The sequence below is a fragment of the Diplotaxodon limnothrissa genome, linkage group LG17, assembly GCF_057381915.1.
Source record: "Diplotaxodon limnothrissa isolate DT_005_m linkage group LG17, D_limnothrissa_male_GT1.1, whole genome shotgun sequence".
Lineage (NCBI taxonomy): Eukaryota > Metazoa > Chordata > Actinopteri > Cichliformes > Cichlidae > Diplotaxodon > Diplotaxodon limnothrissa.
In genome coordinates this window covers 25,484,207-25,510,288 of record NC_140612.1, presented here as the reverse complement: position 1 = coordinate 25,510,288, position 26,082 = coordinate 25,484,207, and the positions used below count along the sequence as shown (strand labels likewise).

Sequence of the window (26,082 nt, the reverse complement as noted above, 5' to 3'; positions counted from 1 at the left end):
TCACCCAGATACTCAGAGATAAATTTAGCTCAACATAATGCTTGCAAAATAACACCTGCACACACCTACTGACTGTTCAGCTACGCCAGACTTTTTCAGGACTGTGTTTTGGTCTTTCGCCTCTGTGACTCCATGACAGCAACAGCTGTGTTTGCCCAGAGATGTGACACAACCACAAACCTTTCTATAGCCAGGTGTGTTGTTCAGGTGTCGGTCGGGAAACCGGATGGTTAAGAACTGCCATCAGGTGCCCTCGGGCTGCTACTGCTCTCCAGCTGCCCAGCAGACACTCGGCAAACTGAGGGCTCATCTGACTTGCTGCTTCTTCTCTTACTCTTCATAATCACTTGGCAAGCGCAGGCCATCTCAGGTGCAGTCTTCTGCACTGTGCAAGAACAGTTTCACAAAATATATTTACTACCTTACAGTACTTCTCCCTGAATATTGTTCCCACGCTGACTTTTTACTTGTTTCTCTGAAGTTTCAATAAAAACAGAGGGCGGCAGAAAGCAGGGCAGATGAGCATTGTGCTGTGAAGTTAAAACATCCATGTCAAACTGGTTTGCATGATACACTTTCTGTGTAAGAGTACTTGAGCAGTCTTTGCACACTAAAGACTGTATATGAAAGATGGTTGTTGGCATTTGCTTTTGAAGTCTCAAATTCACCAATTATGCTGTCACCATCTTGGTTTTCTTGGAGGTAGAAGTGTACAAGATTGTGAAGAGCTAAAGTAAAATTCATTTGTGCATGCATGTTTAGCCCAGAGCAGGTGACTACATACTATGCTTTTCTGTTGTTGTTGTTGAAGTTGAAACCACAAGATTAGGAAATGCATTCAGCATATTTGTTATGATAAGCTAGGGTAATGGCAATTCAGTGTGATCTTAGGTATAGCCTGCTCCCTGTTTATGCTAGATCAATCCCCACCTTTCTCATTATTGGATTAAATCAGAATAGATGCCAAATTTGAATGAAAAGTAATTTGAAATCAAGCCAAAGAAACAAGAACGTGTACTGCAGTAGTCTGCAGCAGGATATGAAACCACCTTACTCTGGAATGCAAATACAGAAAATCAGGAAGCAATTATTCAGCCTGTTGTAATTTTACCCTGTTAAGACATTAACGTGCAAAAGTGCAATCCAAATTTAGCCGTGTGGAATTACTCTAATTTTGTTTTGCTGTGCTTGTAAAGATGAGTCACGTGGTTAATAAGGAAATTCATTTTATACAAATCTGTTTGAGTCTCAAAACAAAGGCAAACGTTTGAAATTGTACATATAATTGCTTGTTAAGCCTTCTGAAACACGCTGCATAATTAGAGCTTTTTTTGGCTCATATAAAATAGACTTAGAAGTTGTTATTATTATAATGTTGAACTCTGAAAATGACTGTATTGTATATATGCTTGTGAAAAATGACTTTCTGCTATAGTGTCATCAATCTGGCAGTGTGTGTGTGGAAAGCTGTATGCTCTTCAGTTGCTGCTAGCACTTCTGCAGCTTCCTGGATGTAGTGGATCTGGCTTAACTCCTGCACAGAATATCTGTGGTTCTTTTTGATAGGTCTATGAAACCTGGATAGTCCCAGAGTCGTTAGAGCTCTGAATAAGCCTGAGCCCTGAGCCAAGAAAACACCGTAGCGGTGGCCAAGAAACACGATGGCCGAGCAGAAAGGCAGCAAGGACTGAATGGCACTTGGCTCTCTGACTGCTTCGGTCATTACATAAACCCTGTGAACAGAGAGGCAGGAAAGATTTCTGCTCTTCAAGTGTCAGTGCTCCACACCGGCACAGTGCATCCCTTTTCTTTGTGAGAAGTCCATCACGAGAAGGGTCTGCTGACACAAAACCGCTCTGTCTGAAAGCGCCACTTGTTTATCTTCTGCCAAATGGATGAGCTCAATCTACGGCAGGTTGCAAAACATACCAATGTCTAGCTACTCGGGAGGCTTTATTGGTAAAACAGAATGGCCAGGGATAGCAGATGTTAAGCAAACCATTTGGCATTGTGTTACCTGCAATAGTAGAGATGCTGTACATGTGAGGAGATAGCAGACATTCCACGGAGCACGTTGGTGGAGAATAAGAGGCTTTCAACTGCAGCTTGGGGTCAGGGGGTCACATTGTAGTCTTCTGATATAATGTCCACAAGATAAGCGGCTGTAAACTCTTAGCTCTGTACAAGATATCCTTCCTATCTATCTATATCACAGGCAGAATGTCATATACACAGTATATTCTCACCACGGAAAGCTAACTGTGTTTTCCGTATTTCTTAAAAGAGGTAAAATGGACTTTTATGCTTTCATATATACTCTTGCACATTTTTTTTCTATTTATACTATCAAATAATGAGCTTAGTGTATGTGCAAGAAATGCCTGAGGGCTAGCAGGTGGGCTAAGCCCCGCCCACCTGCTGGTAGAATCTTTTGTTTGCAAAGTTCAGTTCGATTTTATTTATACAGCTCCTAATCAAAACAACAGAAGCCTTAATGTGATTTATATTGTAAAGAGTCCACAGGATGAACTGAGGGTCTGCACCATCGCCAAGTATGAACTAAATGAGGATAATGCTGAACTGCCAATCATGCAAAGCTACTCTACTAGATCCAAGAAGAAAAGCATAGAGCTTGCAGTCACTGTAATGGGTCCCCTTAAAATCAGCATGCAACAGAGGCCCCGGCTGTAACTAATCCAGAGAAGTCGCAGCCTCTGGTGAGCACGTTATCCTGTTCTGTTGTAATATTTAAAGAGAAACTAAAAATCCACAGGCTGTGGAAGAACAAAATCCAGCTTGTTGGGTAAAAGGCTTAACTGCGCAATCAGAAAGCTGCAGGATGTTTGATGCTGTCTCAGTGCTCTCTTGTCCTCTGGCTCCTCTCTTCTTCCTTTGTATGTTTTTCAGCAGCTTGTGTGGTTTTCCAGATCCCGCTTGTATTTGGACAACGGGACGTAAGATGGAAAACAACAGGGTAACGCTGAGGTTCTGCTCAACTATAAACGGTGAACGTGTTGGAACACAATTATCATGATTCAGCTTGGTACAAGTTTGCTGTGAAATTTCAAAAAAAAAAAAAAAAAAAAAAAAAAAAAATTCAGGACAGGAAGGAAGGCCCACGGATGCCAGCACTGGGGCGAAAACAAGATTAGGGGTTAGACAAAACACAGGATCACTTCCCCCCGCTGTTTCGGCACTTCGAGCAGAAGGTACCCCATTATTACTGCTGGCCTGCAGGAACGGGATTCATTACTGGGAAACGGGACTCAGGAGAGGCTGCTGGGATAAACGCTGTAGCAGCCCTCACCACCAGCCTGCCCCCGCCGTCTCTATCTGGCTTTTGTAACAAGCATCTCAGTCTGCGGTTGGGACATGCAGATGTTTAAACTATCTTACTGCACTTCAAGAAAAGCAGTTATTACTCAAAATCATGTATTGGGAGGATGAGTGTCTGTATGGGCTTGTCAGGATGGCTGAGTATTTGTTAGTCTGCGGGTTCTAAATAAAAGTGCTTATTTCATTAAACATTGTAGACTTAAAGCTTTAGATGAACTGGCTCTTAAGACCAGTTTGACAGTTGCATCACTGCTGTACACTACGATAGATTCATTTGAGACACTTAAAATTTGTTTGAGCTGCATCATTCAGTACACTACGTTATGTGTTTTCATTTTTCTCTTGCCGGCTTGGTAATGCAGTTTAACTGCAGATCACTTTAAAAAGTCCCTACTCTGACAAAGTGAATGTAGGCTACAAGTTCACTGTGATGGATTACATAATTAAAGATTTAGCTTTCGGTGACTAGATGAAATAAAAACCACTTTACGGCTAAACTACAGAGCAAGTCAGCACAATTTTGCTAACATATGAGACCTGCTATGACGCATGTTTAATGTGGAGATATTTGCAAAGAATGGAAAAGAGCCGCCTCGTTATTCAAGAAGACCACAGCGAAAATGAATGATGAATACCTAATTTATGTACCGCTATTTTATTTTGGCGTACTGCGAGAATCCAGTCTTTATACTTTTCCTCTAATGTGGTGCTGGTCCTGAGAAAGGTCTGCTTTTGAAAACCAGCTGACATTTAATCAGGTTTGAGTAATGATCATTACTTAACATTAATAGCAGATGTTTGGGAAATATTGTGGAAGAAAGTCATGATGGATGAAAGCTGAGGGCTCCATCTTCTAGTCACTGGTGAAATCTTTGCGGTTCCGACTTCGACCTAGCAATTTTGTGATGTTCTTTGTGTAGTTAGGGTAACTAGTCATTGGCACCAAATTGATGGAAAGGGGGCAACAATCTCTGCATATGCTGGCCTAAATAACTGCAAAGAGAACCAGTTGAACACACACATACTGCTGACCTGGCTCCTGAGCAGAGGTTCTGATTATAGTCTGGATACCATGCAGTGTTTGTCCTTCATATCAGCATTTTCAAGCACAGTCTGTCTGCCTGAAGGCCACGTGCATAACTGTGGGGCGTTCGAGTGTTTTGGAAGATGCACAGACATCCGCATGTTTGTGTGTTCACCTTTGACTAAATGAATAGACCCTCATGTATTTGATTGTGGAAAGTATAGCATTCAGCCTGCTGCAGGTTTTTCATCAGGGTTGGTGTTTCCACTGTACACCATCCACTCCCACAGAGCAGTTAACCTAGCAGAAAGACTGTAACCTTGATTAAAGCTCAAAAAGTGCACTTCTTTCAGCGCCTTCCTTTAGGGGTCACCACAGCAAATCATCCACCTCAATCATGTGCAGAAGAGGGCAGAGTTTATATATAGCATGTTTTAAACGACCTCTGTTGACCAAAGTAATTTTGGACAAAAAAGAAAATAATTTTTATTTAAAACTTCTGAGCCGAGATGTGGATCATCAATATGTTTGATACTAGAGAAAACCAAAAGAGCTGATTTGCTGAAGGTGCTCTTACTTTAAGAAGCATCTCCTTCCCTCTGATCCGGGTCAGCGTTGTTAATGAGGCAGAGGGCCTGTCTGTGCTCTAGTTTCCTGAGATAACAATGTTTATGCCTGGGAAGAAACAAAGAACAGATATTGGTTAGGTTTCAGAATAATAATAAAAACAAACAAAAATAATAAATGCATGTAGCATGGACGCATGAAGTGGATTAGGTGCTTTAGAATATGATTGATACAGGAGTGAGAATTTTAAATTTTCTCTAATTGAGCAAATCTAATTAAATGTAAACAAAATTCAACTTTGGATCAATGGATCCAAAGAACAACTGTAATTACACAATTTCATGGCATTTGACAAGACTGGTTAATGTCAGCCATTAGCAAGACCAAATAGTTTTGCACAGCCTGTCATACAATTTGTATTCCATTGACACAGAATGTCACTTGCTTCATATAACTCCTAATTTCACCTTGATGTCATGCTTAGAATGAGCAGTTTAGAACTCATCCACAGCTGGATCTGAATTGATAATAACTGTTTTGTGCCAGAGTTTGACAGGTGAAACACGTCTGTTTTTCTCATTGATGCAGTGAGTCAGCTGGACTGATATTCAGCTGAGGAGGCTCATGTTGATAAAATCCGGCTAATCTGCTGTGCAGCTACTGTTAAAGCCTTCCGAGTTTTGCATGCAGAGGGGTTACTGTCGCAAACATTTTATGGTCAGCTGAGGGTCAGAGATGCAGCGTGAGAGTCGAGTAAGCCTACTTAAACCAGGGGAAAACAAGTTATCTGTAGTCTTCCCTTGACCTCCCATGTGCTTCTCTCAATCCACGTTGAAGAGCTGCCTTTGAAGGCATCGTGCATTACGATAGGTTGTTACTTATGTAATGTAATGGGGAAAAATGTCTTACTAAAACATGTGGCACTGTGCGTAACATGCACACACACTATATCAACTTTACAGACTGGGGCTGAAATGATCAGCGTTAGCACCAGCAGCCTTCTTTTCCATCAGAAAGCAGTTAGACATCGTTCCAGCCGAGTGATTATAAACCTTAAAGCCTTAAACCTTTTACTTTGTGCACCAGAGTACTGCAGAACTGAGCTTGTTAGTGCAGCTGTCGTGACGGGGCTACAGCGCTGACGTAACAGCCTAGAACCAGCAGTTAACTGGCGCTGTCTATTGTTTCAAATGGTAATAAGTAGTGTAACAAACTAGTATTTTGGGGTGTCAAATAGCAAATGGGATAATGTTTAATTGTCTGGTGGACTAGTCATGAACATAACTAAGGAAAAAATGTGAATCCAAATAGATTTGGACCAGGAATCTGTTTTTTTGTTTTTGTTTTTTTTTTCCCCAAGAGATTCTACAGAAAATTGTAAATTCAGATGCAAACTTATTGTCATGATGGGATTTAGCTTCACTTTTTTCCTTTTTTTAATAGAGTGCGAGGTTTTAGGGAAGTAAAAAATTGTACTGCTTCCTCATTAATTTTGCTGTAAATTACCAGTAATTGCTTACTTTGGTAAAAGCAGTTCTCTCTTTGGCTGCTGTTACTGTTAGTGGCCGAGCACATGATTAGATTGTCTAACACTCTTTTACGTGCCTCCAGTCCAGTCTAGTCCGGCGGGGTCCACTGTAACTCGCTCTGTAACAGCAGTTGCACAGCAGTAGTCTTCTGTTTGATAAACTCCAATTATTTGTTCTCTCAGTTGTACAGTTCCATGGTTTTGTGTTGCCCACCAAGGATGGAAAAAAAATACAATTCCTTTGGGGAACTGATGTGAACAGGTGAACTCTATATATGAAAACTTTTAACTCCCCATAATAAACCTGGTTTTAGTCTAACTGATGCTATTTTTAGGGCCAATAATAATATCAGGGCTCAAGATTAATGAAAATTAGAACCAGACTCTGCAATACAATTCTTTGGGACTAACATTTAAAATATTTATGCAAATGTATCCAATTTGACTTTGTGGCTTCTCTCTGCATGTCTACCACATGCATGGAGACACGGACATCTCTGCAATCGTGTTGTCTCTGGTTTCAGACTTCTCACTGAGTACCACATCACTGAGCCGAGGGCTGAGCAGGGGCCATGTGGTTGTTGGTGGAGGTCTGCGGTGTTGGAGTTTAACGTGCCATTTAAACAGTGACCCTCCTCCCCAAAACTGTAAATATTCCTCTATCCTCTCAACCCTGCCAGCGCATACTTAAAACGGACACGCGGCCAGTCTGTTTACAAGCCCGGTCGAAGTCGGTGCTCTGTTCCAACCTACTGTGGAGGTTATAGACAGGAGAACAACAAGTTTGGCAAACTTAAAAGCATGAATAGAGTTGTTTCCCACACATGTATTAAAGCTTTTGCAGACTGTCAGAGATCTTTGCCCAGACCTGCTGAGCCCAACTGGCCTGCCCTCAGGCCTTCATCCCAGGCTAACGCATCCCGAGGAAGCTGATGCTGCTCTCTCTCTCTCAGTAATAACAGCCGCGCCCCTGTTTGTTTGCAGAAAGTATTTTTTCTCTCTCTTTCTTTCGTCTTCCTCTCCAGAACCCCCCGTGTAGAGGGAACTCATTTTGAGGTCTGGCGAAGTGCTGATTAAAATATTATATTCTCACTTGGAGTGAAAATGAGGGTCAAGACTCAGAATTCAAAGCTGAAGAGTGAAAGATTTTGCTCGATAAACAGACTGTTTTAAAGAAAGCAGCCCGGGGCTTTGAGGCCAATGAAAGCTTTTGATTCTTGGGAAAGTCATGTACGCTGTTTGACTCGACTCTGTCCCTAAACAACCCTATCTTTAAAAAAAAGGCCCTCTTGTACAGTTTTGAGACTTGAACCAAATGCAAAGGCATCTGATTTTGGAAAGGATAGATATAGCGGGACTGGGTTTGTGAACTGTGATAAATCATAAATGAAGTGGTGGTAGACCTTTTTTAAAATATACAGCTTTAGTGTTTTGAGAAGTGGTGCTTTTATGTGCCTTTTATGTCCTTTCCTCTGTATAAATGTTGGTTATGTGTCGGCATGTGGAAATATAACAAACCACAGAAGCAGAGCACCCAAATGCAATCCACCAAAAGAAACCAGGAGAGCAGCAAAAATCTGAAAAATAAACAAGACTTAATACACAAGAAAATACAAGGAAAAAATAAAATCAAGGAACATAGGCGATGGATGGAAAGGTAAGATTCTGGAAGAGCAAAGGTGATCTGGCCACTTGTGGTGGTACACTGGAAGCTGATTGGCTACTTGGACATGAGTGAGACAATTGGTATGGGCAGAAAGTAGTAAACACAATAGACGTAAGAAACAAGAAAAGGATATCAGATCATAACCCTAATAACAACTCAGCAAATACTTAAGAAACCAAAATCATGATTCATTTGATCTTGGACATATTCAAGCTTCAGTTGCTTGAGTTCTGGACGCACACATTCACCCTGTTTTCACACTAAAACCCCCACATTGGTTATCTAGTGTCTTCTACTTCTCAGCCTTTTTTCAGACATACCAGTAGCTGATTAAAGAAAACATTATTTTTTTGGTTGGAGGCCACAGGCAGCAATAGAAAATATTTTCTTTGGAGAATTAAATGTAATATTTTTCCTGGCGATGATCCAGTCGTATTTTGGGGGGGATGTCAAATGATGTCTCACTCTTGCTCAGAGTTGGCATACCTCTGCCGCACCTAACGGCGACCTTGGCAAATCGGTGTTGTCACATTAATCAGCCTGCAGCTCCGGGGCGGATGTCCTCTCTTTGATCTCTGCCATACCTGAGCGCAGTGCTGTGCCTGTCTGTGCCCGTTACCTGAGCTTGACTGGCAGTCTTGATTAAAAGACAGTGGGCATCGGTGTGCCAGTTTACCTCTTCCCTAATAGATCATCTTAATGAAGTCACTGTGCTGTGGCGAGTGGCAGGTGATTAATACACAGAAGTCATTAAGTCTGCTGTATACGAGCGTGCCTTTGTTGGAGCTGCCCTTTGCTTGTTTGGAGGTAAATCTGAGGACTAAGTGGTCGAGCTGTTGGCAGTTTGACAGAATGTATGTTTAGACTGGATCTGCACAGAGTATGAGAAAGTGGAAGTAAAAGGGACAGGCTATCTCGTGCCAAAACAAAACGGTTAAAAGGTGAACATGCAGTGAAGCCAAAACGTGTAAAGGGGTCATCCTGGGACCCTCCTATCCAGGCCCTCCTGCAGCTCAGACATTTTGTGGTGCAGTCTCCAAAAGTTGATTCTGTTCATCCGGACGTAGCGTTTTGTGCTACGTCTGGATGAACAGTTTGTTTCAGATCAAACTAATTTAAATATTAGACAAAGATAAGTAAAAACACAAAGTGAAGTTTCTTATTGAAGGTGTTTATTACTAAAGGGGAAAAAATCCAAACCAACATTGCCCTTTGTGGACTAGTGATTGAACCCAAACCTGATAACTGGTTGGTCCACCCTTTTAGCAGCAACAACTCCAATCAAGTGTTTGTGATAACTCGCAAAAAGTCTCATTACGGCACTGTGGAGAAATTGTGGTTCACTCATCTTTGTAGACCTGTTGTAATTCAGCCACATTGGAAGGTTTTCGAGCATGAACCACCCTTTTAAGGTCATGCCACAGCATCTCAATTGGATTCAGGTCAGGAATTTGACTAATCCACATATCTATCTTTTCTTCCTCAATCAATGAAATCATCATTTAAAAACTGCTTCTTTTTTTTTTAATTTTCTTGGGTTATCTTTGTCTCAAGGTGTTTTTTATTGTAAAATAAAGACCCTACAATGCTACAGAGAACCCCCAACAATCAAACAACCCCCTTTATGAAGTTTGCGACAGTGGGAAGGGAGAACTCCCTTTTAACAGGATGAAACCTCCAGCAGAACCAGGCTCAGGGAAGAACAGCCATGGGGGGCTAAGGGGAGGAAGACGGGACGAGTGACACACTGTACACATTTCTCCCTTGAATACAGATTGTGAGTTTGTACAGATTGTTTGCCATGGAAGTCACTGCAGCTGTAGCTACCTCTGCTGAGCTGTTGCTGAGCAGCTTTTTGTGGACACTTGGTTTGAAACTTGAATCATGTGTTCAACCAACTAAAATGATCTCAGTTTGAGGCTTTATTTTTTGTGCATTTTAAAATAAGACATTTATCTTAATATGTCTTAAGTAGATTAAGCAGGCTTCTGCTACTTCTGTTAGATTAAGCGCTCTCTTACTCTCAAGATCATGTGTTCACCCTATTTGGCATGTGAAAATTCAGTGTATAATAGTAATGATTATAGACTTTAGCATACTATAGTTAAAATGTTTTTTGTTTTTTTTTATTGTCTTTCATGTGGATGATTTGAAAGTAGCCACTTTAGTTTGGGAACCCATCACCTCTCCCATCACACAGCATCCCTTTGACCAACATTTAAAAGCTAAAGAGCAGGGAAGTAAAGCACACAGCCTGCTGTTCTGCAGACAAAGACTGTAGCCTTTGCATTGTTGCTGCCAGAGATGGAGTTTCAGAATAGATGAGTGATCATTTTCCTCCCTGCGGAGAAACTTTCCAACCACAACACACATTCCAGTAGACCGTGAAGCTCTGCTCCAGATGTAGCTTCTTTTATTCTTCATGTGGAGAGTGACGGTCAGAGGCCTGGAGGCTGAAGCGGAGCAGGATATGTGCTTTTCTTAAGTAAACACGCCCTGACACTTGGTCCTGTTGTAAACAGGAAGCAGAGAGGATTCTGGAGAGATGTCCTCTAACACTGAAGTTTGTAATGATCTTTTTAATATCATCAGTACACAAACTGATACCTCTGTTTACTGTATGTGCCTTGACTTTTGGTACATTTAAATTTTGGCTCAACATTTAATGATCTTAGAACATTCAGTGTATTTTTAATTAATCTTAATTAGGGTTTAGTATTGTGTAAAAAGTGCTTCTCCCGCAGATAATCGGTCCCAGCTGGGCAGCATTCACTCGACTCTCCAAAACTGTTTGGGGGAGGACACGTGTCTTTGCTCTTCACTTCTTAATTTCTTAACTTATTTAGATTATGTTATAAATGAACTTTAGCCTCAGTGAAGTGTGCACAAAATTGTCTGCAAAATGGTAAATGCACGCCAGATTATATCATTTGTATACAGAGAAATATAAAGTGTTTTTAAAATATGCAAAGAATAGGCCAACAGTGGCTGCTATAAGTGTGTCCTTGTATGTACAAACTTGTGGAGAGTGATGCGTTTCAGAGGGGGACTCTCGAGGCCCCTACAGTGGTGCTACAGAACATTGCATTACTTCTGTGACACTATTTGGGCTGAAGAAATTATGTGTAATGTTGAAATGCAAATACATTGCTCAAGGCATTCAGTCAATGCCCTGGACGCTCATCCTTCAGCACTTTCAGTGCTTTGCCCAGCTGGCCCAAGGTAAGAAACTGGCCAGAAAAATAAACACTATGATGATGTCAGGAGCAGAAACACCCCTTATATGGACTCGCACAGATACCCTTTTCCTTTAGCTGAAATAAAAAGAAGCACAGCAATTTGGAATACTAGAGAGCAAAGTGGGCTCCATCTCTTTCCAAAACAAACTTTGAGATTCCCAACTCCACATTTTAGGAAAGTTTGTGCATAGCAGAGTGGTTAGTCATTGCGCAATCCACTCTGCGTTGACACAGACAGAACTCTGTTTTATGGCATTTTCCATATATCATTGCTCTTAATCTCCTAATTATGCCCCATCGTGGGATACCTCCATAGGTGTCTGTGTGGGAGATGATGAGAGCACCGGTGAGGTGGAGGAGAGTGCTAGCATTAAGCTCTGAGTGAGACTCAAAAGGAACTGGCATTTCCCCCAAGGACAACTGATAAACAGTTTGGCAGGAAAAGCCTTGCAAATGACTGCATTCCTCTTTAACCTTGTAAGGCTATTTTTACCGATGAAGGGTCTGCTGGGCAGCCATCTTTTGTTCACCCTGCGGTGTAAAACAGGAAAGCCTGGTTTGCATTGTCCCCTCTGGGAGTTTGGCCCCCGTTCTGTCCCGTGTCACGATCCGGCCGTCAGTGTTGAGATGTGTTTGTGCAATGCATCTCCGCCGCTCCTGACAGATGAACCCAGTAACTCTGTCGTACTCCATCTCAGTGTGAAGTTTGGGCTGTGCAGATATTTTAAGATAAAAATAAAAAATTAAGATTATCAGAAGTAAAGTTGGTTTTCCGAGACTATTCGAAAGCTCTCTGCTTTGATTATGAAAGCTGCTAGCCTCTGTCAAAGGGATGTTTGCACTCCGTATGTTTATATTGTGTCTTTTATTGTGTTTTCAAGGGACATTCCAGTGGTCAAAAATCCCCCCTGACTTGTCCTCAAGAGGTGAAAGGTCGAGTGCAGACTGTTTTCCTGTTGCCGTACTAGAGTCCATCTGGCATTAGGGTAGTGTTTGAGCTGTAGCTCCTGGGGGATTCCTGGAAGTGAATGTGACCATGTCTGAAGAGGATTAAGAGGAGACCCTGGTTGTGTTGAGCCAGAGGTCAATATTGCTGTTACTGTGGGAATGACCTTGCTTGTCACCACGCATCTGTCAGTGCACTCAAATGCAATAAAATGAGGAAGTTACTGTTGGATTTGTCTGGGGGACTGACTCTAGCAACCCGTTAAGCACTGGAGGGTGGGGTTGGTTTGATTGTACACTTATCTTGAAGAGTAAACAAAGTTTCAGATGAGAATAAAGAATTCATAGAAGCAGATTGTATAAAAAGTAACAAGCTGAGCATATTTTTATACAAAATAATAAAAAGTCAGACAGAATCTGTCCCAAAGCCTTTTTCACAGAGGAATTCTTGACATTATTGTGATAATTAGGTCAGTCATTTTCTGAACTTTTCAGTTTGCACATGCTGCACACAGCTGGAAATGGTTCACTTCAAACTACTGGATTAATGTGAGGGAGCTTCTGTTGTGCAACAAGCAGAGGCAGGACAAAAGACGCCCACCTGCTACTAGTGAATGCACCAGGGATGCACCAGTTGTGAAGTTCTGGTCTGATACCTACACCTGTGGCTAACAGTTGATGCTGACACCAATAATTGACTCTCTGCTTATGTTTGTCCCCAATTTTGCTTCAGAAAAAACAAGTAAACCTGTAAATGCCATTTTATTTGCTGACACACAGCAAATAATGTGAGTCGACAAGGCCAACATCAGGAGGCTGTCCTGCGGTGTGTCACTCAGCATTTTGTTTTTGGACAAGTTAAGGCCTGATTTGGCTTTATAGGAGATTTGTTCTCACATGCATCTCTCTTGGGTGAATATTTAGAGTGTGGTGAACACTTGAAGCTGTTGTTTTTGTCTCTCACTGTTAAGATGCTTAGATAAAACAATATATTTATCATCTGTATACAGTAAAAAAAAAAAAAAAAAAAACATACCGTACCTTGGCTTAGAGAAGAGGTTTGGCTGCGGACAAGCTGCCTGTTGAAAACACAAATGCACAAATGATTCCTCATTCCTCAACCCTCGTGCGATATACGGTTATGCAACCAACAAGGAAGTTGTTTATATGATGCAAATTTGGTAAAATGGGACCAATGTTAGATCTGTGTGCATGAAGTTTTCTTTAATTTACCAACCTTGACACAGATGGCGCATGTAAACATAGTTTGTGTCCACTTCACTTCCTAATTTCATCTGTCATCACCTTATCACAGAGCCTGGATGAGCTGGATGATGATGATGGCGGAGAGAAGGACAGGAGGGAGGAGGAGGAGCTGGTTCAGGCCAACACGTTTCAGAATGAGTCGATGACAGCTGACCCTGCCACTGGCTACTTACTGGTAAGAAGTGACATGACATAAAAAGGAGTTTTGTTTTTTTATTTTGCAAATCAGCCTCAGCACAGGATGTCCACAGAGTACAGCCAGCATTTTTTCCACTTGTTATGTCTTTGAGCAGAGTATCTTACATATTGTAACATCAGTGCGGCCAAACGGAGACACTCAGAGCTCAGGGAGGCACGGGGAATGCTTAGTTTGTGCAAAAAAGCTGCAAAACACAAAGGTGTCATGGTGTTTCATCATCAATGGAAAAAGAGGTTAAAGGCAAAATGTAACAAACAAAGCAGCTGGTGCAACAGTTCCTCATAAGTCTGGGTTTTTTAGTGGTCTAATTAACTTCTTTTTTTCTTTTTCTTTTCTTTTTTCTTCTTTTTTTTTTTTTTAAACACTTGAGATGCAAGGTGTAATCAGAAAGTTCTTTTTTTTGGAAATCAGTCCCCTCTTTATTATGCTCCTGCTGTTTTCTCTGGAAGTCCTGTTCAGACCAGTTGCACTTGGACTTTAGAGAGACAAACATCTTCTGTGTCAAACCAGCCTGACTTTCAGGTCAGGGAGCACTGTAATGAGAACTGGGCCTCCCAGAAAATCAATGAATTTTCAGCAGAAGAGCTCACAGTCCTGCTGTTAACACCCTGCAACACTAGAGGAAGGAAGAACTGGCACAAACAGTTTAGACCACAGTCTTTGCTTAAAACTAGCTCTTCCCAGTAGCTGTGCCTCCCTGACGGTTTGTTTTCCTCTGAAATAAGTTAGAGGCATTGGATTGAAACACCGGAGCAGATCCAGCACACATCACTGAACTTCAAGTGGTTAAAAGTGTACCACCCAGGAAGTGGTACAGCGCTGACCAAGAGGATGACTTACATGGCCAAGTTAAATCTGTGAGATTTTTGGTTAGTATGGCTGGAATCCTTCCTAATCGTGCACCTTTTTACTTTTCCATTTGCGCAAAATTAAATATCTTTGAGTGTCCAGGGAAAAAATAGCAGTGTATAGACTTTATCTTGGCCTGTGAATACTTGTAGAGCGCTATTTTATAGACTAAACAAAAATAAAAGATAACTGATAATGATTAGCTTTTGTCCTGAACGTGAGTGGAAACGCAACAGGATCATCACATCCCGCCACCGCTTAGCGTTAGCACAGTGGAGCTCGGGCCAACAAAGTGAAGGGCCACATTCATCAAATTTCAGAATCTGGTTTGTGTAGAAGGCGTCTGGTTCTTGAGAGTGTGAACCTGACACTGTTGATGTCTACAAACTGAATCTTTTAATCTTGGCAAGTGAATCTGTGTTTATTTAATAGAAGTGAGCTCTTGCAGAGGCCGTCTGGTCTTTGTCTGAGTCCAGCAGGTGTTCTGTACAATGAGGATGTAAATGAACGAGTAAAAACAGAGCCTTAATAAATAATGGCACATTGGTAATTTGACTTCTGTCTTTCACCAGAACAGTAGTTCATATTCCAGTGTATGTAATTTCAAACTCTCTTCTAATGGACATGCATTGATTTTCAATATAACCTCGAGTGCAGAGAGGATATGAAAGCATCCAGCTGTGTACCGACGACTCAGACATCCTGTACGAAAATCATCTGACTGACATGATAATCGGCTTTTGAACGAAATAAAAAATAAATAGGAATATCTAATGGCTCTGCCGCTGTGTGACAGCTCGTGTGGATGTAGCGAGGAGACGCATTCCAGATGGATTGGCTGTTATGCATCAGCAGGCTTATTTTGTTTTGGGCTGGAACTGTCTGAGGCTATTTACGCGAAGCAAAGGCTTGTGCATGAAATATGTACACAAACAACCACACTAACAGGAAGACTGTGACAGCACCTGCTGAGATGTGGCCTCAATAAAAAAAATAATAATAAAAAGGATTCGACTGTTTACATAAAGTGTTCTACATGTAAACAAACAGCAGGGAGTTCAGTAGAATCAGCTCTTTGCCACGCATCCAGTTTTGTAGAGGGGAGGACCCTCGGTTTATAATTTGGAGCAGAATATGCCCGATCATGCGTGGGCTGAATCTAATCTCACCATCTCCGTATTAGCTCTAACTCAGAGCAGATGTGGCTATGCAGGAACTAACCATTAGATGTCTCACTGTCACTCATCTAAAATTGATATTTCTATTCTCATGGGGCTCCGGTGCCAGCTTGTTCAGAAGAAGTCAGACTTGGAGGAAAAACAACAGGAGGGATACAATTCGATCAGCAGATTTATAGCAGAGCTGTCAGTTAGACATCTGCAAAGATGGAGCATGTTTAAAAAAAAATAAAAAATAGTGCCGTTCCCCTTGGGCGCCATTGATCAAATTCTGTGTCAGTTCCATGATGATATACAACATCAGGCCAGGCCTCTTAGCTTGTTTCAAGATATGTGGACAAAAAGCTTTGAAAAGAAGCTCCGTTCACCTTCTGTTCAGAGCTGTTTTGCTGCTAACTGCCTTCCCAGGTCTCAGAGCATTTTCCAACCAAAACAAGCTGTATTTCTTTGCTGCTCGAGATGCTCAGATGTTTCAAATTCAGCAATGCCTCTGTTTATAAAAGGGACCCATGATGCATTTAAATTAGTCTGAGATGTATTCACTGTGTGTGCATTAGAGCTCAGACCCACACGGTTCTTCTCCTGCACATGTATCTGATAAGTATGATAATCAGAGAGACCCAGTGCAGGCAAGTGCTCCTTGTTATCAGGGCTTACCTCCCTCTGGTATGCAGGTCCTACAAGGAAACCTGTTCTAGTGATCTAGCAGCCCAGAACCACGTGGAACATTCCTCTGGATCCTCTGCTTTTATTAAGGAGCCAGGTTCACGGCAGACAAGTTCAGCTCTCTCTCACTTTCTCTCTCTCTCTTTTACCTGGAGAAAGCATATCCCCGGCAATCTCCATCCAGCACTCTTTAAGGACCACATTTGCATTTTTCATTATCACCTTTCAACACCAAGAAGCAGTGCTGATGCAGAGCATCATGTCTGAGCAGCAGGGAAGTGTTCACAACCCGTCACATGGCGTTTCCAGCAGGAGCTGTGTTAGCAGCAAAGTGCAATTCACTGTAGAGCCTAAAATAGTATTTGATAACATTCACACCTTTGTTTGTTCAAGATTATGGCTATATGGGCCAACCACCAGTGCTTATCTCTGACAGGCAAGCTCCCAGCAACAACTATGGGGGAGTTAAATTTGAAAGATCCTTAAATTTAACTTCTAATTCAGGCACTTTAGGGGGTAAGAAAAGGTCTTTTAGGAATCTGAAAGGGAGGACAAGAGGTTAACATGACTTTCTGCTACTGTTTACAGCGCTGCTTATAGGTTAGCCTTGTTTTCATCTCCAGCCTTCAATTTATGTTCCAGGTTGGCATTTTGACATCTATTTCTTCAGCTGGCATCAAAGACCCAGACAGCCAGGTGTGGTTAGCATCTTAATAAAATGTGTGAGAGGACTGCAAAACAGCTTGAGTATAACAATAGAGCGGTAAGATAAAAAATGTTAACTTGTAATTGCAGCCAGAACCTGCAAATATCTCAACACATTGAGTACTTGCTGCTTTTTTCTCAGGATCCCTTAAAATGCCAATCATGCATCTTATTTGAGCATCTCTCTCCCTCTCTCTCTCTGTCAGATTTATTGAATGCCCCAAGTAAAATTGTGATTTTTATCAGCTTTGTGCAGAGAAACCGACTGAGCCCTGCGCTGTTTGGCGACTGGCTGGAATGCCAGAGATCAGCTTTTCATGGGCAGAGATGCTGATCCTTGAGAAATGTTCTCATTTTCTTTTTTCTTTTTTCTTTTGAATTTAATGAGCTGCCAAAACATAAATCTGTGACCACAGCAGCTCATAAATGTCCAAACCAAGACTTTTGAATGCGTTTCATCACAAATTCCAACTGGTGTTGAGTGTTGTGGAGAAGGAGCAGGTTACAAAAGCACAGAAATAAGTAGAGTGCTCGATTCTAGTGATAAAATGCTCATTTCTACTGTAGATGTTTGTCTCGGTGTATTCTTGGTAAGCGTTGCGATGTGGGTTGTAGGAGCTGACGCTGGTGCTTGAACATTCTAAATAAAGTTACACAGGCTTGTGTTGTGCGCAGTGAAGTAGTTGTACATTTACACTGTCTTGCAGACTCGTATCCCAAGCAGGTGGTTCACAATGCTCGGTGTGGTTGCGGTAAAGTCAAAGACAAATACTGCATCAGTGCAGAAATACTATACATGATTAAAGTTTAATTTTAAAAGCAACCCTTTATTCCAACATCACAGAGTAAAACTTACCAACAGTATTAAAGGTCCTGGAGTCGTGTTATTGTAATGTACTGTTATTTTAATCTGATCATCTCCCGCACTGCTGTGATTACTCATTAAATATTCATATTCTTGCAGATAATTAATGGTGACATTTAAATTGAATATGTTTACCAAACTTGTTGATCATCCACCAAAAAGACGGAAGATATTTATTTATTTTCTACTATAGCAGGCATAAAGAAGAATATTGGTAGAAATAAATAACTTGTTCCCTCTGTGTTACTGACTAAAGCTGTCTGGAGTACTTAGACTGTGGTGCAGGATCGCGAAGCAGTGCAAGGTTCTGACAAAAGAGCAAATGATTAAAAAAAAAAAAAAAAGCAACAAGCAAAACAGTTTAATATATTTATAACCTATAGCTCTCTGCAAAAAATGAAATTCAAACCTCATATTCATACTGATAAGGCTCGCAGGGTCTCACTAAAAGTGTCGTCATTCCTGGGTTCATCTTCTTGTACACGCCTAAACTTGTGAATGGGATAACTTGAGAAGGAGGCCACGTAGGAGCCTTAAATTGATACCATAGACGTATCTACTAAAAAACATTTGGACGAGTTCGACTCTCACTGACCTTAACCTTGAGGTCAGAGGTCACATTTCCTGAAGTTTTGTGAGTGCGATAACAAGGTGACGTAGGATTTTGAAACTGATGCCATAGGTGTGTCTGAGGAGTCTGAGCGATACCATTGGCAGCTGCCACAATTTCTTTTATTTTTTCTTTACTCGGGCCATTCAATAAGGTGTCGCTTTGGCATGCTTTGCATTAATCACTACAAAGTTACAGAGGGTGTCACCTGCATCGAGTTTTGAAAAGCCACACCTGAGACTGCATTACCCTGTGTGTTTGCTGCTCTTCAACAAACTGCAGGAGTGATGTCACATGGTCTCGCTTTTTCTCTAACCCAGATGTGCCCTGGTACAGTGTAGAGTTTATTTGTACGCCAGCGGACCTGATGTATGAAACTCGTGCCGCATCGCCGGATTGGATGAGCTGAATTTCTAGGAAAATGGAAAAGCAAATGTTCTTTACTAAAATCAACATTCGTTGGACACCATCAAACTGTTTCTAGGAGGGTTGCATATTGTGGACATCTAGAGTTTGGAAGTCAGAGTGTAAACTCACATTTACATTTAGGTGTGTGTGTGTGTGTGTGTGTGTGTGTGTGTGTGGCTGACAGAAAAATAAATGGTTTTTCCAGAGTTGAAGTAAAGAATAATGGCGATTATAGCTCCATAAACAGCGATGGATAATTTGTCTTCTGACCATATTCAGATCAAACAGAAGTATAAAAAATGAAGTTAAACTAAACTTTCTATAACACTGTTTTCTGAGGCTTGTGTATTATAGTTAGAAGGTACAGCAGTAGAATAGCATCTGTCTGCCTTAGAGTCAACTATTAATGAAGAAGGAAGAAGATCAAACAGCTACTGTAGACTTGGCCTTTTAGGAGCAGCTGTGGCTGCTGTTGGCTTACACACAATCCTACAAAAAGACAACCTCCTATTTTAATTTGCTCTTAATTCCAGGTGCCACTTCAACCAGGCCTCATGCTAAGATGTGCTTTTATTTAGTTAAAGGCCGATTGTTGCTACATTTTGCCCTCTTACTCTTTTCTATCTTTGTAAATCGATCCAGGGAAGAGATAAGTTGAGGGATTTCATCCACAGGTAATGGATGATTTGTCAGTGAGGCACAGAGGCTGCTGTATGCTGAGAGTCAGACAAAAGCCGAGCTCTGACTGATAGATTGCAGCAAAGCCAAGGCTCCTCAATCAAATACGGGACCCTTCACTGCACAGGACCTTAGGAAAGAGGAGATGTGTATTCATCTCACACACACTTCATTTTTTCCAGGGAATCGCTTCTTTACCAAAAGCGTTTTTTATGGGGAGCATCACTGCTGCAAAGATCTAAACAACCTTTAGGTCACACAATAATTGAAGCAATAAGATAAATATACAACTACATGTTCCAAAAATGAGATTGCCTTCCACCTCTTGGGGCTATGGGGCTCCTCCTGAACTATTAAATGCAACAAAGCCTATCTATATATCAGCTCTGCAGTTGCAATTCACAAAGGTTCACAGACAACCTAAAGGCTTTCTATAAATGCCACCCCTGATAAATTTCTCTCATCCTGTAGATGCCTTTTTTTCTTTTGGTGAACCAATACAACCCAAAGGCAGATGAACAAAGCATAATGATGACACCAAAATCACCCAGATGTCTTGCCGTTTCTCTCTGAAATCATTATTACTGTAGAAAAGTCAACTTCTTTTCTTAAAGCAACTCTTGAGTTATAGTTTTTGGACTAGCAGCATTTATCTTTCCTTTGTTTGTTTGTTTCAGGAGACTCCAAGATCTGGAAGCGGCCGCTACAAGAGGTGAGGCTCATATTTTCTAACCCCGACTGAGAGTGGAGTTTATCTGCCATAACATCACTAGTGATATGTCAAGGGAAGCACCAAAGGCCAGGATGAGAAAGAGCAGTTTGAGTAATTAATTACGAGAGCAGATTTCCTCCGAAATAGTCCGAGGGCCTTTTTCCTCATGTGTCACTGTTGTTGTTGTTTGTTTGTTTTTCCTGCTCTTCAGTGCTGCTACTGTCTTGCTATTATGGTTCAAGAAAGATGATGCGTTTGAACTCTGGTTGACAGGACACCATCTGGACCCTGGACACTTTGTCCGGGCCATCACTTCCCTGCTGTGGCTGGCAGGGAGTGCTCAGAGTAAATGATTTGCTTTGAAAGGTTTTGGTTCTAAAATGAGAGGTGCTGTTTGGTCAAGTTTGCTTTGGCATTTGATAAATGGCTTTCAACCTTTCCTTCTCAAACAGCCTAAAAAAACTCTTTCAGTTTCAGTTTGGACTGAAACCTCCTGGGAATAGCTCTACTTTGAGTTTTCATTCATCTTACTGGTTTTTGATGTTCTTTCTAAACAGGTCATCAAAATTAGTATTCTTTTAAGGGAGGGGCTCTTGAAACGATGCATTTTCCCTTCATTTTCCATGATAATGAAGTACATCACAGAAAATTGTATCATTTAGAGTTGACGTCCCTCAGCGTGAGTCCGCCATGCATTTATTTTTCATTATTTGCAACTAAAGTGAGCGGTTGTGGCCAACCCTGACAGTCAGGTTCACCAGCTGACATTCAATCTGGCCATGTAATTATGGCTGCTGCTCTCATCAGCTGGGTTAGCCTCACTTGCACACTCAGCTGTTCCGCTACGGATAACCCACCAGGTGGGCTGGGCAACACAAGATGGCTGAATGAACAATTTAAAAACACATGTGGCGCTCTGATTTACTTCCCTCTCAGACCATTTGGTTTTTTCTTTTTAAAAACTCATAGTAACATGACACTAAATTTAAATCTGATTTGCAATCCAATTAGCTGCATCTCATTTATCATATTAATTTGCCTACTAAGATAAACAATATAACAAAAAATGCACGTCAGAGCATTCTAACCTACCATGCATCTACATTTTAAATGTAATGATTTTACCTTTTACTGTCTAAAATCCAAAAACTAGCATTATCTTTCCTCGTCAGTGTTTTTGGAGCTTCCAGATGCTTCTTCCGAATTTGAATCAGAGCCCTTTTGCAGCTGACACACATCTATGAAAATAATGTGAGAAACAGCCACCAGGTCAAGGCTGTGTTTGCTAAAATTAACTTGTGGAGTGACACAAATGCCTCCCTCTGGTATGCACCCACCTGCTGAGAAGTCGGAGAGAAACACAGAGCAGTCTGAATGCACCAGGGGTTTTATTTTATTTGGGTGCAACTAAAAGAAAAATGGAAATGTGTTTACATTTAAGCATAAAAGAGAAAAACTAAGTAACTTTTTTTGAGTTGCAAAACTAAAACACTATCAGTCACTAAGAGTTTTCAGTGGAAAAATCTCCACAGAAGACGATGATTCAGGTCAGTTGGGACCATGCTTTTGACTTGTGTTTCATAAACTGACAAAAATCCTGTCTGGCAGGGCAGGTCTGCTCCAGGTGCTATGTGTTATGAATGAGGGGCAGTACTCTGGTGGTGACAAATCTTCACTGTCTAAAGTGCTGTCTTTCCAAAGGGGGGAAAAGAATGAAACTACATAAGCAGGGGACCTGAAAGATTGAAGATTTAGAAACCAAAGCACAACCAAGCTGCCTCTGCCTGCCTGTAAACCCAGCAGCCACTGAGATGACTGAGGAGTGACTGCATCTGTAAACTAGCAGCTCAAAGCAGCTCTGCATGGAAGCTGGCTTTATACTGTCTTGCTTTAAAGCAGGGGTGCCCAATCCCAGTCCTCGAGAGCTACTATCCTGCAGCTTTTAGATGCATCCCTACTCCAACACAGCTGAATCAAATGAATGGCTTGTTATCAGGCCTTTGCCAAACATGATGGCATGCTGAAGAGGTAATCAAACCATTTGATTCAGCTGTGTTGGAGTAGGGATGCATCTAAAAGCTGCAGGATAGTAGCTCTCGAGGACTGGGATTGGGCAGCCCTGCTTTAAAGTAATGAGAGCATTAAACAGACGACTGAATCCAGTGTGCTGTTGCCTCCAGTGAAGTTTTGACTCATTCCACACATTGACACTTTTGTTTGTGGGGAGATGTTATTATACCTGTGACTGTTGCTGTTATTGGTGCTCTTGTCTGTGCTTTCTCCTTCCCACCTGCTGAGGCTCACAAGAATGTGCGATTGGCTTAGCCTCTCTCTCTAACTCCCCCAGACCTCAGCCTGTGGGGTGCTAAAGTGCCACGGTGTGATATTTAGTGAAGAGGCTTTGGATGTTTAGGCTTGGATTCAACACCCACTGTGCATCTTGGGGAGTCCGTGTATTTGCGATGATTGTGTGTGACTCTCGTGGATCTTTTTTCCGGGACATCATAGCAAAGGCACGAATTGCACAATATCCGCGCCTGTGTGCTCGTGTGCACTCACGCTGATAAAGTTGCCTTGAAGAGCCACAATGAGAGAGACAAATGAAGTCACCTTTATCTTGCAGACGAGCGTCAGCAAGAGCATTTCAAGGACTCCTCTTGATCAAAAGCGCTGGCCGCTGCAATGTTGGCTCTGGGAGAATGAAGGAAAATAAGATGCTTGTTCTGTAAATGTCAAGGTACACAAAAATACTGCCTGTGCGTGTGTATGAGAAATGGCACTGCTGCTTCAATAGAGGAAAGAAGAATTTATATGTATGAGCAGGATTTTAAGCCATTTATGTCATGAGACCTGTTTTTGTTGTACCTTTATTCAGTTCCAGTTCATGCCAAATTAATCTTTGATCTATCTAGAGGAAGTAAAACCCTCAAGGACTTCTTTGTGAACTGGGAGAGGATTATGTAGGGTAGACTTTGGTTTATTTGGTCCATATCTCTTTTGCTTACACCGTGGCTACTTTGGAGATCTCCCGAGGAAATCAGTTCAACTGCTCCCTGGACTTCACTTCACACCAGTCTGCAAAATGCAGCCTGGTAGCAATGGAGGCAGGTCAGCAGTTGCCCTTGCAAGAAAGGCTTTGCAGTCAGAAACATCTGCTACCCTTGTAGCAGATGTTGTGTCACCCTCTTTTTATTTTTTTTTCATTTAGATGGAACTATATCAACTCCCGGCCCCAGCACAAGAACTATTTAAAGAAAATGCTAAAAAGCCTCATATCCTGAGAAATCTCCCAATATCATCCAGCAATATCATGTTGTTGGATGCACTGGTACCTATGAAACAATTGGACCAAACATAGTGGAATTATTCTGATATGTTTAGACTCAAAAACAAGAACATTGTAGGAAAAGTTGGGAGGACATCCTTATGCAGAAAACTCAAGACTGCTGTTTTTAGACCTGCCAGCCAGTGAGCGCTGAGACTACAGCCTTATTACTTTCAGATATGTACTAAACATGCCAAAAGGAAAAACAAAAACAAGAAAGCCGATCTTGTCTGGTTACTATTACTTTTTTTTTTTTTAAATATTGGCATTCCATGAAACTGAGCACTGGAGAAAAATAAACAAATTTAACAGTTTATACTCAGTTTCCACTGCTGCTTCTACGATTTCAGAGTTAAAAGTACTTGTTAAAGTTGTCTAATCATGCGGACTTCATATCTGGCGGGTCTTAAAGAGTACAGATGGTACAAAGGAGGTATTGGTCCTGTGTCTTGCCAGCAGCTTTCCTGTCTGTTTCAGCTGTAGAAATCTGCCAACCAGCCCCTTCAGACAACACACTGAATCCTACAATCTAAGTTTTTTTATTTCCAGGGAGATTATATAAACCTGTCATAGTCTCTTGCTACTGGGGAGTGGGAGTAGTTGTAGTTATGAGGTATAGAGCCAGCATTTCATTCCCAGTTTCCACTTCAATAATTATTGGATTAAGGTCAGTAAGGAAATTGACTGCACATGAATATTCTATTCCCAGCCGCCCCAGACTCTGTCTCTAAGCACTGAAAAAATGAAAACGAGATAAGTTTAATGTTCTGTTTGAGCTGCATACAAAACTTCAACCCCCCACCCCCCCACCAGCTTAACAGCAGGGACGCACAACTTGCCACTGCCATTCCTGAGCCTATTTGAAGTTGTAATATATAAATTGTTTCTTAATCAGAATCCTTTTTATACCAAAGTTGCACATCCTTGATGGCCTTCTCCATTAAAGGAATAAAAAGGGAGAGGGGCTTTAATAGTGCATGCCTAATTGAAAGAGCAAACACGCAGAAGGTATTCCCCACCTGCTCTTTTGATGATGGCTGTGTCATCCCTATTGAAGTTTTACAATGTGGGTATGATTCATACCTTCAAACGGCCTCAGTGTGAATACACTACTGGACACTTTGAAAAGTAGAAATCAAGCACAAATGGTACTCTTTTTCTAACTTTCCTTTTCTTTTGAAGTGTGGCCATGTATAATGTGAAGTATAAAATATTTCGATGCATTCAACTTACAGGCTCAGCAATATTGTGTTTGTTACTAACAGCTTTCCACAAATGGGGTTGGAGGAGGACACCGGCGGTAACAGCCGACAGCGACACAACCGCCACGGCCGAGATGGAGGAGCTTCAGCACCTGGAAGTCTGGAGAAAAGGATAGAAGACCTGGAGAGGGTAAATAGACTGACCTTTTAACAAGTCATATTACTAGTCGAACCTCGTCCACATAAACATAACCCAAATAATATTATCATTTAATTAAATGCTGCATTTCTTGATTTATTGGAGTTGACTTTAGAAAAAAAAAGTTAACATTTGCTTTAAAACTTAGATGTTTTTATTTCTTAAAGACACAAAAGTGAGTAAATGTAAGCGTCTGCTCTGATTCAGATGAGTCAGAATACATGTGTTGGCAGATTTTATAGCTTCCCTGCAGTGATAAGGTCAACACCTGTTGTTCTTGGCAGTCCTTACCTATCAAATGAGCTTAATATTTACTGACAATCTGCTGATTTTTTTGCTGTGGATTACTAGAGTTGATCTAATTCTTGAGTATTTAAAAAAACATTTTTTTTAAATTAGTTTTAGTTAGTTTTTTCAGTCCTTCAATTTATTTCTTCTTATTGTAGATGGGGGGGGGGGGGGGGAGGAGTAAACTTGCTTGTGGTCATGGTTGGTTGCCAGGTGGTTATTGACCAATCTTTAGGCTTACATGGCTAGGGCTTTACCAGATGGTTGCCAAGTAGTTTCAAAGCCTGAAGATGGCATATCTGCCACAAGGCCAGGAAGCCTAAGTGCGATGTCCGAATTATATTTGGAAATGCAGCTGTTTAAAGCTTGATTGGTCTAACACAAAAGTTGATGCACAGGTTAGATGCATTACAACAGGACTTGTAATTGTTTGTTTAAAAAAAAAAGAAAAGATCAAAGATCAGCGATTGAGAGTAAAGCTGAGCTTCTAGACTTTTCTGGGTGTTACTAAAACTACGTTCATCCCCACAGAACACCATGGAGATCTAAAATTGCTGAGGTAATATCAGTTATTGACATCTATCAAAATTCTATAGCGTCTCAGTGAACCGTGAGTCAAGGCTGTAT

At 41.3% G+C, this 26,082-nt stretch overlaps 1 protein-coding gene across 3 annotated transcripts in view; it reads left to right on the top strand.

The window, feature by feature from the left end:
• pawr (PRKC, apoptosis, WT1, regulator) overlaps positions 1-26,082 on the top strand; it is a 71,045-nt gene that overhangs the window by 36,022 nt on the left and 8,941 nt on the right. For all 3 annotated transcript variants that reach the window (XM_085376441.1, XM_085376443.1, XM_085376440.1), the window contains exons 3-5: positions 13,621-13,746; positions 20,407-20,441; positions 25,032-25,158. In XM_085376441.1, coding sequence (XP_085232567.1) covers positions 13,621-13,746; positions 20,407-20,441; positions 25,032-25,158 — 288 coding nt within the window. The remainder of the gene's footprint in view (positions 1-13,620; positions 13,747-20,406; positions 20,442-25,031; positions 25,159-26,082) is intronic.